General features: G+C 44.6%; 1 protein-coding gene across 3 annotated transcripts in view; it reads left to right on the top strand.

Annotated features, from left to right (window-relative positions):
* Positions 1–15185: 15185 nt before the first annotated feature.
* The window catches only part of DSP (desmoplakin), a 38813-nt gene continuing 37263 nt past the window's right edge, over positions 15186–16735 (top strand). Inside the window, exon 1 of one of the 3 annotated variants that reach the window (XM_051799055.1) lies at positions 15186–15697. In XM_051799055.1, the coding sequence (XP_051655015.1) occupies positions 15495–15697 (203 nt within the window). In that variant the 5' untranslated portion in view covers positions 15186–15494. The remainder of the gene's footprint in view (positions 15698–16735) is intronic. The other 2 variants (XM_051799056.1, XM_051799057.1) reach the window with 2 other exon arrangements.

The raw sequence follows: 16735 nt of genomic DNA, 5'->3' as shown, positions 1-16735 counted from the left end.
AGATTAGATTTACAAGGTGAGTTACGTAGTTTGTCCTGTGCCAGGGATTAATTATATTATCGAACCAGTTCCTTCTGGCTTTAAAATGTTCGTCTCTGTGAAAAATAGCCATCTGTTTTCAGCTATGGCTGTATGCGGGATGGGGCATGACTTAAAAGATGATCCCTCTTACATCTCTTTCAGCCTCTTTCGTGCTGCCATATCCATCTGTTTATGGTGTTTGCTGTTCTTCTGCAAGGCAGTGGTTTGCTGATCTCCTGACAGTGTCTGAGGGCTTTCACAGATGAGAGGAAGGCATGGAAAAAATACCCTTTACCTTAAGCAAACAGAGATTCCTGCAGTTGCAGGGCTGGCAGTCCACAGCTGGATGGATCTCCCTGCTCTCTTGTGCTGGAGGCACGAGCTGCATGTTTGCAAGCTGTGGAAGCCATGGGATCCTGAATCTCTGTAGACCTGCTGGGTTTCATGCAGCAATCAAATCTGCTTTCAGCTCTGTGCCCACCCATGCCTGCGTTGTTTCTGAATCTCCAAGTTGCATTCCAAGGTTTTGTGCTGCTTACTTAACTGTGCTAAGGCTCAAGCTGTACCACAGTTCTAACAAAGTAAATCCTTTGTATAGGGTCAAGCTGCCCTCTGCTAAAAATATATTACATTCATGGAAAACGTGTACATTGCATGCAGAAATATGTTGTGTTGCTCCTTTCTGCAAGAAGTGACCAGCCCTCTTCTTGCAGGTATTAAAGAGAGAGATAATGTCAAAAGGTCTGGGAAGGTAAAATCTGTAACTCATACATGGAAATTTTTTCTTGAATCCTTTAAAAAAAGGGCAAAATGTATTCTTTTAGCAGAAACCATCTCTATTTAAAACTTGTAGGAAAAATCAAAATGGTATTTTTTCAAGTCCTTGCTTCATGTCATGGATTATCCTGAGTGCATCTATTGCTAAAGTCACCCCTCCTTTCTGCCACACTGCCCCTCACAATCCTGCTCTCCAGGTTTTCCTGTCTGTCTGCACTGAGTTTGGAGCCTCTTGCTTAAACAAGAGATGCCCTTCCTGACCCCCTGTCTCTGTATCTCCTCACACATTCCTTCCTTATCTTGCTCTCACGCTGCTCCAGATTCCGTCCTGACCATAGACCATACCATGTGTGTTTAACAGAGCTCAGCTTGGTGCCTTCTAACAAAACTGGCTTTCATCCTGACACTGAGTCATATGACCTTCTTCTCTTCTTTCCAAAACCTTCTGTATATGCATGAATCCTTTAAACATCGGCATCTGAAATGTTTCTCCATCCATCTCCATATTTGTAAGTCTGCTTACATGATCAATGTTTGTATTAGGTAGCTGTTATGCTCTTCTGAATCTGTTCTAGATGTATTTTGTCTAGACTGTGGTGACCTTTGGGCAAAGGCTCTTCTCTGCATGTTTATAAATCATTAAATACACTGTTGATGCTAAATATTTCAATATATTATATTATTTCAATATAATAAAATATATTTTGATATATTATATTCAATATATGTTCAAATAAGAACATTATTCAACTTTGAAAGGACTTTGAAATTAATTTTATGTGTGGAAGCAGCTTAAGAAAAATCTGTGGGGTGAGAATTTAGTCAATAAAGTCAATGGGAATTCTGCCACGGTGTGTTTTTGAATGCAGTCTTACAATTATTGTTGTCCTGTTGCAGGTTTAGGTTACTAGTTTACTTTATTTTTATATAAATAAATATTGTCTGTATAAAGTTCCCTTGCTTTCTTAAGTGTTGCACATTCAAATGTCTCCTGGGTTTGTAAATTTGTAAATATGACTACATTTTGCTTGTTAAAATAATGTGACCTCACTGAAGCTTGATTTTTTCCCACATGGGGCAACACCTCCTCTTTCAGGGTGATATTCAGCTCCAAGGACAGAAGACTCTGAAATACGCTGAATGTGTGTTGTTTTAGTGCCTCTACCTAAATATGTGGTGCTGTTGCAAATTTTAGCCCTGTAGAAACCTTATTGTTTATCAGTGTGAGAGGCTCCACCCCAACCAGTAATTAGAGCAAAGCTCATGTCACAAATCTGCTGGCATCCCAAGTGAAGACGGTGTTCTCTGGAAATGGAGGTTATCTCTTCCTTTTGCTGCTGGTCCTTTGAACTTCTTGTGGTCAGGGAATCCTTCTGGTTTCAGCTGGAATAACAATTATGAAACTATGCCTGCTCTCCTGGCCGGAGTTCATGTCTAATTAACTTTAACAGGAGTCATAATTTTCAGAGTGATTTCTCAAAAGCGTTATAACTCAAGACAATTAAGTCTTGAGAGAGAGTGCGCGAGACAGGGAGGGGAGGAAAACAGAGGCACTCCTCGGGGCAGGGCACTTCATGCGTATTAAACAGATGTGACTCACTCCTGCCTCTAGTCCCAGCAGAAGTAATACCTTTTGAATAAGTTCTGCGTGCTAGATAAAAACTTGTTTGCTGGTGCAAAAATCGTATCACACATGTTAGAACAGGCACCCTGATGGGCTACTCCCATCAAATCCAAGGGCACACAGCAGTGGATTTTTCAGTATGTTGGTGTAAGTTTCACACAGGGTTTTTAGCTATGGAAACTTGTCAAAATCTGCAGAAAAAGGGGATAAAGGAGAAGGAAGTGCAGACCAATGAATGAATGAATGAATGAATTCAGTTGCCCTTCTGGAGCAGGATGTTTTTATTCTTATTGTTCATGAAATATGTAGTAGTGTATATAGAATACACCCATCAGCCAATTTGATAGGCAAAACCTGATCTTCTTGAGGACATGCGAAACTAGAAAGGAGATTATAGCAATGTAGAACATGAAAATGCTGGGGACCTCTAGGTCTGACTTTTTGTGTGTTTATTTAAAGATAGCTTTGCCTGCACTACTGTATATATGACAGGTATCACCTTAAGCCAGGGCATCCCACAGACTTCTCGTAGACATGATGCCAAGGAGGGCGCATCTCTATGTATGAAGGATCCAGCCTTCAGTGAACACACAGAAAAACGGAAATCAGGTTTTATGACAGAAATCTGAAATATTTGTTGTTTGTTTGAAATCTGAAACGGTTGTAGGGAAATTTCCTGCTGCTACTAAAAGGGTGATCTCTTTCTTTACTAGTGGTGTGAGGATTCCAGAGGAAACAGGTTTTTTTCTACCACAAAATCAGAGCAAGGTCAGTCAAAGGGACAGTTAAAACAGAGCCAGCCAGTGTACACAATCCCAACTGATGTTCCTGGGGAGGTATTGTTGCTAAAACAACAGCGGACCATTTCAGTTAAGGACTACATCCACAGAGGGGATGTAAGATCCTTAGGGAGGGTGAGGAGGTGGCAACAGGAGGGACAGCTGCTGTCATGCATCACTACACTGATTATCATCTGCCACTCAGAGCATGTCCACACAACAGCTGAAGGTGCAGCATGGGTGGACTCCCCTGGGCTTTGTTTAGTGGCGCCAGCTCAGGTGGTAATGGCAGTATCACGACAGCAATACAATATCAGTATGTAGCTGCCTGAGACCTTGGAGACATATTCTGGTCATCAGCCACGCTAAATCCCTGCTGCTGGATTGACACGGCTGCTGGCATCTGGTTGAAACTAACCCCCAGGCTTCTTGCCTGCGTTGTGGGCAACCCCACAGCTGGGTAACGAGCCCCAAGGGTGGGTTGCAGGCTGCCTCTCATCCAGTGCAATCACACATGGGCCCTGCTTGTAGCACTCCTCTAGCCAGGAAACAGAAATACATTCGCCTTTAAAAATACTGAGTAGTCACAGTACAACAGGTTTCTTCCATCAACTCTTTGTGGTAATATTTAACTTCCATCCTGAGAAATCCTTGATTTTAGCCATTCAGTGCTGCACCTCCTTCAGCTGTTCCCATATCTTCCCTTGGAGCAGCCTTCCAGTAGTCCTGTATAAAACTGCTCATCTGCTCCAGATGAAGCAACACAGCAAAATTAATATCTTAGTATGACGAGAGACTACGAGTGAGCCTACACAATCTGTGGTCTGCTTGGAAAGTAAACCCTGACCACCTTGGGAACAAAAGTCTGATCTACCAAGCAGTGGAGCACCTTGTGTTCTTGGAGCTGGGACTTGGGAATTTTGTGCCCTCTGGGAGGGAGCAAGTTGATTTTCTCAATGTAGGAGCCTGGGGACAAACCAGCATGTAAGTGGTATGGACAATCAGGGGCCCAGGAGTGAAACAGGGAGCAAACCACAATGATAGTGTAGATGTGTCCTAAGGATGATGCTTGATGGTTTTACAATGTATTGTAAGCAATGAACATTAATCTTAAACTGTAAATCAGATTGTTCGCTATATACTCATAAGAATTTTGCATTGTTTTCTGCTTGTTACACTTCTGATGTTAGCATGTCCATTATGTTGTCTCATCTCATTAGTTTGGCTCATTTGGGATCTCTCAGGGATGCCAAAATACAGGGGAGTTTTTTTGGAAAGTATTTCATCACTATTGTTACGGGAAAAATTATGACCACCTTATGTTTTAGCATGCTTGAATGTGAATATCACTAACACTTGGACACATCTGTATCTCTTATTCATTATAAAAACAATACTGACAGCTCTACCTTGTCTTAATAGTTATCATCCAGCAGCAAGAATTAAATTTTAAAAAAGTCCCCTAGGGAAAGTATTGTCTTTTTCCACCCAAAAGACAGAAGTATCAGGGTCTCTATGAGTCTGCTACAATTTGTGTGTAATGCTGCTGAATAATGAAGCAGGCGATTTATGCCCTTTAGAATAAGAAAATTCCAAGGCAGGCATGGTGTGTTCATGCTGTTATCAAACCTTTCTGAGGGATTGTGGTGAATGTGAACACTTTGTTACATGAATGAGAAGAACCTGATTGGGAATAGTCAACATGGATTTACCAAAGTTAGATCATCACATGACAAAGGCTTTGCAGGACCTCTAGAGGTCTCTCCTCCCACCCCTGCCCAAAGCAGGTCCAGGTAGAGCAGGTTGCTCAGGGTCTTGCCCAGCTGGGTTTTGAGTAACTCCAGGGCGGAGACTCCACAGCCCTTCTGGGCACCTGCTCCAGTGTTTACCCTTATGGTAAACTTATTTTCCCTAATATTGACTGGGAATTTCCCCTGCTTGATCAAACTGATTGCTTTGTGTGATAAGGGAAGAGCAGTGGTTGTTATCCGCTTTATCTGCTTTGACTTTAACTTAATGTTAGGCATGATCTCCTACAGCACCTTTGTGTCTAAGCTGGAACATCCTGGTCTGGACAGATGGATTAGTAGATGGGTGAAAAATTGCCTTCTTTGTTGAGCTTAACGGGTTCATATTCTACCTGGAGGCCTTTACAAGCAGAGTTCTTGAGGGATCTATTCTGGCAATTTAATATCTTTGCCAGTGATGTGAAGACAGTATGCATCCTCATTAAGCTTGCAGCTGAAACCAAACTGAGGAGAGGGATCAACACGTGCCGGGGCAGAACTGCCACTCAGAGAGACCTGGACAGCTGGAGGAAGGGACCAACAGGAACCTCATGAAATCTGACAAGGAAAAATGCAAGGCCCTGGAACTGGGGTGAAGTAGCTCCTTGCAATAGTACAGGCTGCTGCTGAGTTCTGCAGGAGAGGACACAGGGGTGCTGCTGTGCAGTGGGCTGAACATGAGTCAGCAGTGTGCTGTGGCAACAAGGAACACCAAAAGCCTGAACCGGTCACTGGATGAAGGGCAGTGAGTATCCCCCTCTATGTAGGACTCATTGGATCCATATAGAGTACTGCATCCAGATTGTGGCCCTGCTTAACAAACTTGTTACTAAGCCACCAAGATGGTTGAAGTTTGGAGACCAGCCCTGTGAGGAGAGGCTGAGGGACCACACTTTGTCCAGCCCAGGGATGAGGCACCTTCAGGGGAAGCTAAAAGCAGCCTGTCAGTATCTATGAAACAGCAAAGCTCTTCATAGTGGTGCCTGGTGAGAGGACAACAGACAGTGGGCATAAATTGAAACAAGTGAAAGTCTAATCAGATATGAAGACAAACTTTTCCCAACCAGGACAACAAGCAGTGGGACGGGCAGTGAGGTTGTGCAGGCACATCCTCAGAAGTTTTCAAGACCTTGCTGGACAAAGCCCCAAGCAACTCTGTTCTCAAAGGCTTTGAACAGGAGATCAAACTACAGACCTCCTTACATCTCTTCCAACTCACACCCTTCTGTGATTTCTTATTGAAGCTGGTAAGGGAGACTTCATTACTTAAGTCATTCAGTACCTAGAAGCCCTGGTGCTGTCCTAGTGATATCAAGAACTTTCCAGTTCTAGACAGTGCTCACACACAGAAGCCCAGAAAAACTTGTGGCCTGATGAGATGATGCAGGCAAAATGTCACAGCAAAATATGTCTGAGATACATGAGTCCCTTCCTCCCCCAGCGCTGCTGCACAGGAGCTCTCCTTGAGTGCAGTGTCTCATGCCACTCCCCATATGCCCTTTGCCCAGCTCAGAGGAAGGTGGAGCAAGCCCTGAGTGCTCCTGCCTCTTCCAGAAGAGCCAGGTTGTGGTTCCTCTTCTTCTCGTCTGCATCAACAAAGTGTATTAGCTATAAAAGCACAAGAAAGCACAGTGCTGTAAACAGTAGTCCAGTTCATAATTATTATTTTATTGCTTTCTTGCAGACAAAACTTTTTTCAATGATGTGGCTAGAGTCTGTCCTGGAGGTGAGACCGTACCTGTCATGCAACTGGCATGACCGGACTTATTCTTAATTTAAACTCATACTACATTTAACAGAGTAGCATGAACAAGTGAAATTTCTGCTTATGTTGAAGGAAATCGTGTATACAGTGTGTTACATAGTGTTCCACATTGAATGGTCTTACAATATCTGTTCACAGGTGTTTTAAACTCTACCCGAACACATTCAGTTCACTGAGACCACAAGGAGGCATTTGTACAGTGAGTTGATCTGGTTTCCTACAATGCCATTTGGAGGTGATTTCCCAGGAATACACCTAGGAAAAAATAAAGAGAACTATCACAGAAAAAAAATAGGGAGAGCTGTCAATCCCTCAGTGCCAGCATAAGAGCTCAGAGCTATACCAAAAAGGTTATCATGAAGTAATCCTTTTTCTTCCTTGTTTCCCATCAGAGTAATTTTTTGTGTAGTGGGTTGACTCTGGCTGGATTCCAGGCACCCACCTAAGCTGCTCTATCACTCCCCTCCACAAGTGGACAGGGGAGAGAAAATATAACAAAATGTTCATAAATGGAGATAAAGACTGGGAGAGATCATTCACTAAATACCGTCACCATCAAAACAGACTGAAGTTGGGAATATTAATTGAATTGATTATCAGAGTAGGATAATGAGAAGAAAAATAAATCTTAAAGACATATTCCACCCCACAGACTCTACCTCCTTACCCCTCACAGTGCAGGGAGAGGGGGAATGGAGGTTAAGGTCAGTTCATGGCATGTTGTTTCTGCCATTGCTCAGGGAGAAGAGTCCTTCCCCTGGTCCAGCATGGGGTCCCTCCCACGGGAGACAGTCCTCCATGAACTTCTCCAACATGAGTCTATCCCATGGGCAACAGTTCTTCACAAACTGCTCCAATGTGGGTCACCTTTCCACGGGGTCTAGTCCTTCCAGCAGAGCCTGCTCCAGAATGGGTCTCCCACAGGATCACAAGTCCTACCAGGAAACCTGCTCCGGCAGAAAACTCTCTCCACACTGCACAAGTGTGGGCTTCCTGCCTGCTCCAGTGTGGGCTTCCCACAGGTTCACAGACTTCTTTTCAGGCATTCACCTGCTCTGGCATGGGTCTCCTCCGTGGGCTGCAGGTGGATCTCTGCATCTCCATTGACCTGCATGGGCTGCAGGGGGACAGCCTGCTCCACCATGGTCTTCCTCATGGGCTACAGGGGAACTTCGGCTCCAGTGCCTGGAGCAAAATCCTCCCCCTCCTTCTCCACTGACCTTGGTGTCGTCAGAATTGTTCCTCTCACATATTCTCACTCCACTCTTCTCTGGCCGCAATTACTTCTGCACAAAACTTCTTCCCTTCTTAAATTTGTTAGCACAGAGGTGTGACTATCAGTCCTGATTGGCTCGGCCTTGGCCAGCAGCAGGTCTGTCCTGGAGCTGGCTGGCATTGGCTCTGCCAGACACGGGGGAAGCTTCCAGCAATTTCTCCCAGAAACCACCCTTGTAGCCTCCCAAACTACAAAAACCTGGCCACGCAAACCCACTACAGATGTTAACCTTGCTGGTTCTTATGCTGCTAGTCAGGCAAAACGTGAGCATTTTTATGGAAACAGTTGGCTGTGTCCTAAAGGGAGTTAAGTCACTCTAACAGAAAAGTGTATCTGAACAGAAAAAGAGGAAATAAAACAGTAATTTTATTTCCTACGTCTTACTCAGACCTACTTACATAGAGAAGATATCGTAGATAACCACAGACAGATCTAAATCAGATGGAGAGCTGGGAAGAAAATATTAATGCAAAGTAGCTTCTTTAGCATCTTGTCATATTAGGGCTCTAATTCTTTGGTCTCTTTATCAGACTTTTATAATTACATGGAACAGGGAATGAGAAGGCAGAAAATAAATGCAATTGATTCTGCTATTTGAATTACAAGGTTCATGTAGGTGTTTGAGGAAAGGGAGAAAAGCACACCAGCTGCTGAATGCTGAGCAGCAACACTATGGCAATAATTGTGGACTGAGGAGAAGGATCATACTCCATTGTGAGTCTGAGTGAAACTTAGGCAGGACTGGAATTTGGTCTAGACTGGAGAACACTTCCATATTTACATTGTCACATCTTGAAAGCTGCGGTAATCACAGATGTTTCACTAGGGATGTTTCACATGATCCCCAGTGGCTGCCTTGTAGTATTCTGGTCCCTCTGATGACAACTACTTGGTGTTTAAATGAGTTATAGCAATGGTTTTATAATGTTTTTATAATGGAGGAGAATATAGCTGGAATAAAAGAGCTCCCATTTCTGATCAACATGACTGAGGTGGAGGGAGGAGAAAAGCTAACTTCAACTTCTCACTTCTGAATTTGTCTTTAGAGAGTTAAGGGATGCGTGTATGATAAAGAAGGCTACCTCCTTTTCTTTTTTTTCCCACTTGTACTGCAAACTTTATACTCACATAATACCCTGTTAAATGATAGGAATAAAAAGGACTCTTAGGAAACTTTCTTAAGTCAAGTTTTATACATTTGAAAAAGATTTTTGCAGCACAAATTAATTCTTAATGCTGCCTTTACCAAGTAGCACAAGGTCGCTTTGGGGTAGTGAGCTCTTGCTGGCTGGGTGTACAAGTAAGCTCAGCTGGAGCACACAGCGCTGTGATAACATCTGGAATTTGTACAGCAGGTATCTTGGTGAGGAGGTTTCCAATTCTACCAGAAGGTAAATTGACCTCCATAGCCTTGAGGTTTTGGAGAACAAAATATTCCTATAAGGATGACACCTCCACTCCTCAGCTGTGAGAAGCAGAGCTTCTGGCACAGTAAAGAACTGAATCTTTATTTTCCCTAGTTGTTATCAAAGTAGTTGTGGTATGACCCACAAATTGAACATGAAACGACAGGTCTGCTTGCAAAAATGAATGCAAAGTGAGTTATTTGGCATTCTTTTTTATATATTAGATCTAATTCTCCATTTTCCTCCACAGCTTGTTATACACCATAAAAGATGAGCACAGGGGAGATGTGCATGAAAATCTGTTTTTAAAGTCCCACCATTCTCCATTAAGTTGGTAAAGATACTTGGAACCTTTATAACTGCTCTGATCTAGTATTCCCTCTTACAAGTTACAAGGTATGTTTAATTATGATGGTAACATTTTAATAAGGCTATCAATGCCCCAGGCCAGTGCCATAACCCAGTTATTTGACATGTTGGGATGACAAATATCTGTTACGATGTGCAACCTTGCTAATGGAATATTCACTCTAATGAGAGGGAACCCTGGATGTCTACAGGGCTACTGTAGCAGCTCCCATTTGACCCTTCACTCCCATTTCCAAGAAGGAGTCAACGAAATCATGGTGCTCCTATCCCCTTGGGTTTGAAGACACCTAGGTGTAAATTGGAGCAGCCCCAGTGTGAAACAAGTGTAAAGATCCCTTGGGAGCTTTCACTGTCCCACTTCTCACCTTGCAGTGCATGCGGCTGAGCAGCTCTGTGGTATCTAACATGAACGATTGTCTTTTATTAAAATAATTCATCCTCACAAATGAATACATTTTGCATACGTGTCATGTGGCTGAAAACATTTTTGTCCCGCTACTAAAGAATAGCTTGTCATAAATTGCTTTGTATTGCTCTCAGCACTATAAAATATCTTGCTATATGTTAACTTCTCAAGCTCCGGCAAGTGTCACCATGTGTTGATGAAATAGAATGCTGAAGAAAGCCTTTAAAGGAATCAAAATAATGTAACATTAAATATTTGACCTTGTACTGTCACTGTTGGGGTGCTATACTTGCAGCAATACAAAATCAAGAGCTGTGTGGAAATATTGTGTGCATGCTCTGTGGGACCATGCTGGGAAAATAATGTCACGTGTTGGTCTCCTCCACCTGAAGCACAACAGTGAGGCATCCTGAAACTTTTTGTCTGAGTAGTCAGTCAGGTTTGACAAGGCTGACACATCCCTTACCACACCCTCTACTTTTGCATGGTACAGAAGGAACTGTGCAGTCTTAAGATGCATTCCCTCCTGATGAATTCAAAGACTTTTTTTTTTTTTAACCCTGCTAAAGACTGAGATCATAATATTCCTGGGACTGTCTGAAATGAATGCAGTGGGTATCCAGGGACCTACAAACGGCAGCTCTTGGCAGGCCATTCTGGGCTTGATTAGGACTTGACACAGGCTCACAGTGAGCACCTTGTTTCAGTCATTCCCTACCCTCTCCAAACCCTCCGAACACTCCCTGTGGCATATCTGCATTTTAAAGTGGGTTTTGCTGCAGGGCACTCTAAATCTGCCCATAATTAGGCACCATTTGAGTGCATTTAAGATATATCTTTCCCATAACAAGGATGCAGCTGAATAAGATGTCTGAGCCCTCTCAGTTTGTTATTAATGACACTTCAGACCATGTCTGCAGTTGCTATAGAGGTATTCCTATCGGCACCAACCTCTCCTCATATGCATAGAAGGGCTCAGACTGTGGATTCGGAAGTGTTAACTGTCAATTTTCTTTGGAGAGTTCTGCTGAGTGAAGTGAGGAAGTGGAAATTCCCAGGACTGGCATTCACATCATCACAAACATGGACTTTGTGACTGCTGCCACTCAGCCTAAGCTGTTGCTTCCCAGGTAGCCCTTGCACAGGAGTGCTGGTGCATAGCAAGTACCTTGCAAAGACACATAGCCGGATTAGTGACTTGCACGTGCAAACTTGTTCTTACTGCCCAAAACTGTAGGAGCTAGGAATACAAGAGTCACATGCTGGTTCACCTGGATGATTTGATCTGTTTGGAAGGCCAGACCTGTTTTTTCACAAGCTACAATAATAGAAATCAATTACCAAGTCATACTCAGATTTTTACTTTGAATGTCAGATGTCACTGATTATTGATATGTTTCAGCTATTTTAAATTTATTTGGTTCCTATACAGGAAAGGAGAGCATTAAATAAAAGATGCCATTAAATAAGCCCAGAATAGGATATGTGAAATAGGAGGGGCTGGTAACTACTGTCAAAAGCTATGAATTCGCAAGCCATTGAGGGGAATTTCAATGTGCCCTTGGGAATTCAGTTCTTAAGATAAAATACAGATGTTTCCCTAGTGTAGATAGGGACCAACACAACATGTTAAGTTCAGCTCAGGTAGTGTCCTGAATAGTTAAAGACCTACTGTCCAGCAGCCTAAGCCTAAAATAGAGCTTTTGGGTACACTGTTTGTGGTTGGGAAGGAGCCTTTTATGAAAACTAAAGAGATGTGCCAAGCATTAGTATTATGTATAAAGGAGCTTCTCTCTGTTTACTAAAGCAGTTGTCAGGTGCAGATACTTTGCCTCTTTGGAACTGCTCTCTCCTAATATCTTCATGGTCTCTGCAATTCTAAGGGAGGCAAGTTAGGAAACGTGGCTACAGCACAGACCTTGGCTCTAGCTTGGGTTAAGGTGACTGGGGGAATATTACACGTCCTCTAGACTAACTTGCTTAAAGAGGGTCTCCTAAGACCCACACAATTTTAATAGATCCTTACCTTAGGAGATAGAACTCTGTTAAGGGAGATGAACTAGAAACTCAAAATGACTACATTTCACTCTCTCCTTCCTTGGGAGGAAAATCATACAATCATGATCTGGTTTGGGTTGAAAGGGACCTTAAAGATCAGCTAGTTCTAACCCCACTGCCATGGGGAGGGATACCTTATGCTAAGAAACTACAGCTTGCAGTTTCCTGGACATTTGCACTCAAAAACTCTTTGATGTCAAAGAAAATCAGGGAATTTAGGATGTGGTCTTAGGTATCTCAGGACTGGGTCTTTCCAGAAATAATGGAGAAAGGTTTAAGCGAGATCATCCAGTTATGACACTGATATTTTCATGCATTGGGATGAATTTTAAATAATATCCATGTGACTTGGCTCTGCTTCAAGAAAACTGAATCCACCTAGGGTAAGCACCCAGGAAATACTGACTGTTTCAGCAAATTTGATTATTTATATTTATTTCTTTAATTTCTCTATCTATGAAAACACAAGATAGGAGCGCTGTGCTGTTTTCAGTATCAGTTCAGTCTTATCTTCTCCTCTATATTTCAGTGGGGCTAACTGTGCAAGAAGGACCACCAGAGTCCACTTTCTATTTAAGTACACTTTTCTGTGTCCAGGTAACAGTGACTCATCCAGGCCTCTGGGTGTATCACACACATGCTGTCTCTATCACAGATAATGGCATGTCTCACTGAGCTGGCACACCAGTCCAAGCTGAAAGGTGGGGCTGACTGGAGGTGGTGCTAAAACTCAGCAAGAACCTCAAATCAGCGTAATATGTTTGGATTTCTAAATACACATAAATATAAAAGGACAGCTTTATATGGTATTTGCTGAAAAAAAAAAAAAGCCTTGTGTTTGTATGTCTAAATACAAATACCTGGCTTGATACATCACCACTCACAAAATCTGACTTCTATATACACTGGTGTATATACAGAGATTTGTATTTACGTTTCAGAAAGTTTGGAGTGGAGTATCAAGGCACAAAGTTAAAGTTTCCTTCATTCTGCATTTCTTTCCTATTCCATATCTGTTTTCTACCTTTTTTTCCTTCCCTCTTTACAACATTAAGCCTCTGTATTTGTTTTTCTTACTCATCCTGACTGCTTTTGTATTCTGCTCCCTGATGACTTTGAAATGTGATGTCAAATAATCAAATTGTGCAGATGTAATCTGTATTCAAAACAGCATCCCAAATCCACATATATGCACAATATATATGTATGTGTGTGTATATATGTATGCACTCATATATAATGATTCACGTTATATATAATACTGCACATATATTACAATATAGAAGTCAGCGCATGACTTCACATATAATAGCCAACTTGCATTCTGCCTCTCTGTAGCATTCTGTACAACTCCAGGCGGTGCCATCAGGATGCCTTTCAGGGCCAAGCAACCCCACGTTTGCCTGGAGGAGCTCTTATGTCTCCACTACGCTACGCTTTGCCCATCACCTCCAGCAGCAGGTCAGGTTCTCACGTAACCTGTACAGTGGTGCTCTCACAGAGTCCCGTCAGTTTCAGTGTTTTGGGGAGAACTGCTCTTGTTTGGTTTTCTCTTGAATAATTTAGAAAGTCTTGTCCTTTGGTACGTTTATGTAGTTGTTACCTATTGTCTTGTGGCCTATCGCTTGGATTTAAAATACCAGGAAAATAATCAGTGCAGAAAAGACATACACAGGCCCAAGAACTTGTGCATGGTGTGGGCTGCTGGTGATCTCACACAAGTTTAAAAAACTTCCAACACATATTATGTTGCAGAGCATCAGGTGACTGATATGGCTGGCTCCTGTACTGCATGTTGGGATGAAAGCCTCAGGATTATTTCAGAAAAGCTTGACAAGGTTATTCATGAGTGACTGCTACTTCTTAAAACCTGTTCATCCTTGTTTTCTAACACCATGGACAAGTAGCCAGACCAGCTCAGGCAGTGCCACTGAGAGTAGCTAAGATATAGTTCCCAGTCAATCCTTGAGACTAACCCCGTGGTCAACAGCTGGTAACAAAGGCACCGCTGGGCATCCTACAGCAAACTGCCTTTCCAGGCACCCAGTGCGCACACAAATGTGTTAAAATGACTTTGTCTCCTAGGATCTGGTTTATTTTATACTTTTTTAAGAGTAAAGCATAACTTTCAGAGCACCAGAAGACAGGCATAATGAAAAACCGAGGGGAAAAGTCAGTTTGAATGCCCGTTTCTGAATATCCTCTTTCTCCTGCACAAATGCAGTCAGTGCATGGTACTACTCCAACATTTCATGTGCTGGTGCACAAGTTTCAGTGCCATTTCAGAAGTGCACTGGGCTCGAAGTGCCCAAAGCCCTCCTGAATGTGGGACCCTGTATATTTTGGAACTGATGAAACACGCACGTTGTTTTCCCGACGAGCATCAACACGCTGTGATGCGAAGGGGAGGGAGCAGCTGCCAGAGGACCAGAGCCATCCTGGACGTAATGGTACCGATTTAACCTGCGCTGCCTTGTCCGGCTGCCGGTTGCTTTCCGGAGCGGCACAAGGGTGTTTGGTGCCGAGGGCATCCCGGCCCCGTCCATCCGCCCCGCAGCGCCCCCGGTCCTCGGGAGAGCTGCCCCATGCCCCGGGGCCTCGGCCACAGCCATAGGGCAAGGGCAAGTCAGTAGTTACGGTACAGAGAGGGAGGGAGTTTCCAATGGGCTTCAACCTCCACTGGCAACTCACGAGGGCAGCACACGCACCGAGGAAGGTGGACACACCGGTGTGACGGTGAGAGAGGCCGTGCGCTGCCCGGGCGGACACCGGGGAGCGACAGCACCGCCGGGCGCGGCGGGGCGGGGGCCGAGGCCGCGGAGAATCCCGAGGCAGCCGCCGAGGAGGCGCGGAGGACGCAGGCGAGGCGGCGGCCCCACGCCCAGGAGCGCCACTTAAAACCTCCACGAAAGGTGTGGCCTCGCCTTTCCTCTGCCGGCGGGGAGGGGACGAGACGGGACCTCCGCTCTTGCCGCCGTCGCCAAGCAGCCTCCGCCGGCCGCCCGGCACCGCACAGCGCTTCGCGGCGCCCCTGCCCAGCCCTCACCTGTGAGAAGATCCCCGGCTCTTTCCGGCCCTTCCCCGGCCCTCGGTGGACTGCGAGGGAGCGGCGGCACCGCGGCGGGCGCTCCCGGCGGTGAATGCCTTTCCCCCCGTCGGGTCTGGGTCAATCTCTCCGTGGCTTTGCCCCTCGGCCCCTCTCGCCCCGGGCGGCTCCCCCGCTGCCATGAGCATCAACGGCGGGTCGCACCCGCGCATCAACACCCTGGGCCGGATGGCGCGGGCAGAGTCGGGCACCGACCTGCGCTACGAGATGAGCTCCCATGTGGTGGGGGGCGGCGGCGGCGGCGGCGGCGGCGGCACCCACACCCACAAGACCTACTACTACCAGAAGACCTACGGCGGGGACTACGCCTCCGACGGATACGGGTAGGTGCGGGTCCAGCCGACCCTCGGCCCCACTGGATCGGGGCCGCCTTCGGGGAGCTGCCGTGAGACTGCTTGCGGTTTGATTTCCTAGGTGTGCAAGCTTGCAAGTCTCTTTTTTCTCTTCCTTCCTGAGGAGTCTTTTTTACTTCTAAAAGGCATTTAAACGCAAGCGAAGAACTTACTAATAAGAACACAAACAAAACACTTTTGGTGGTGACTCTCCTTGAAGAGAGTAACAGGAACAAAAAGCAATGTCTTCCCTTTGCACTCAGAGCTGTAAGTGGGTCCGTGCTGGCTGTATTATCAGTTCTCTGCTGATAAACCTTGGCTTTGCTTGGTGACGTAAAACAAAGCTGTACTGAGGTGAATTGTTTTATACCCCATACACCCAGGCTCTGCACTCCTCAGTAGTTGCAATAACTAAGACTATAAAACTATTTTAACTAGTGGGAATTGTTCTCTTGTTCATTTTTGAGTTTGTTTCTAGCTTGTTTAGGGCTTGGGAGTTTTAAGTCATGATATTTTATAAGGCGATCCCTGACATTTAGTGCCAGGGAGCAAAGATGTGTAACAAGCAACCTCGGTCTGCTTTCCTCCCCTCCACCTTTTTAACTTTCTACTTACCCTGTTGCTGCAGGCACAGTCAAGCTCTTGTAGCCAGGGTGCTGGCTGCGAATCCTGGCTTGGAGAATGCCTGCACTTGTGGATGCAGCTGTACCAGCAATCTGTGCATGTCACGTCTGGCAAGGACTTTTTGGACCAGAGTGGTCCTGTGAATGTATGAAAAATAAGTGCAGTGGTCATGAAGACTTCTCCTTTAATCTCCTTAGCTGGGAGTTCACAGGACTGAAAAGCAGGCAGCATTTACAGTCACCGAAGGAAAGAGCAGTTTTGTGATACAGCACCTATACAAAACGCTGCTTGTGATTACAGGTTTTTATGCATGGAAAGGCCCTATTAAACCTGTTGGTCTAATTATTGATGCCACTGATTTAGGAATCGATGCAGAAGCACTGACTTGTATTTTGTGTTGAATTT

This window comes from Manacus candei, unplaced genomic scaffold (assembly GCF_025592945.1).
Source record: "Manacus candei isolate 608988 ecotype Guabito, Panama unplaced genomic scaffold, ASM2559294v1 h1tg000049l, whole genome shotgun sequence".
NCBI lineage: Eukaryota > Metazoa > Chordata > Aves > Passeriformes > Pipridae > Manacus > Manacus candei.
This window is presented reverse-complemented; position numbering and strand designations above follow the sequence as displayed.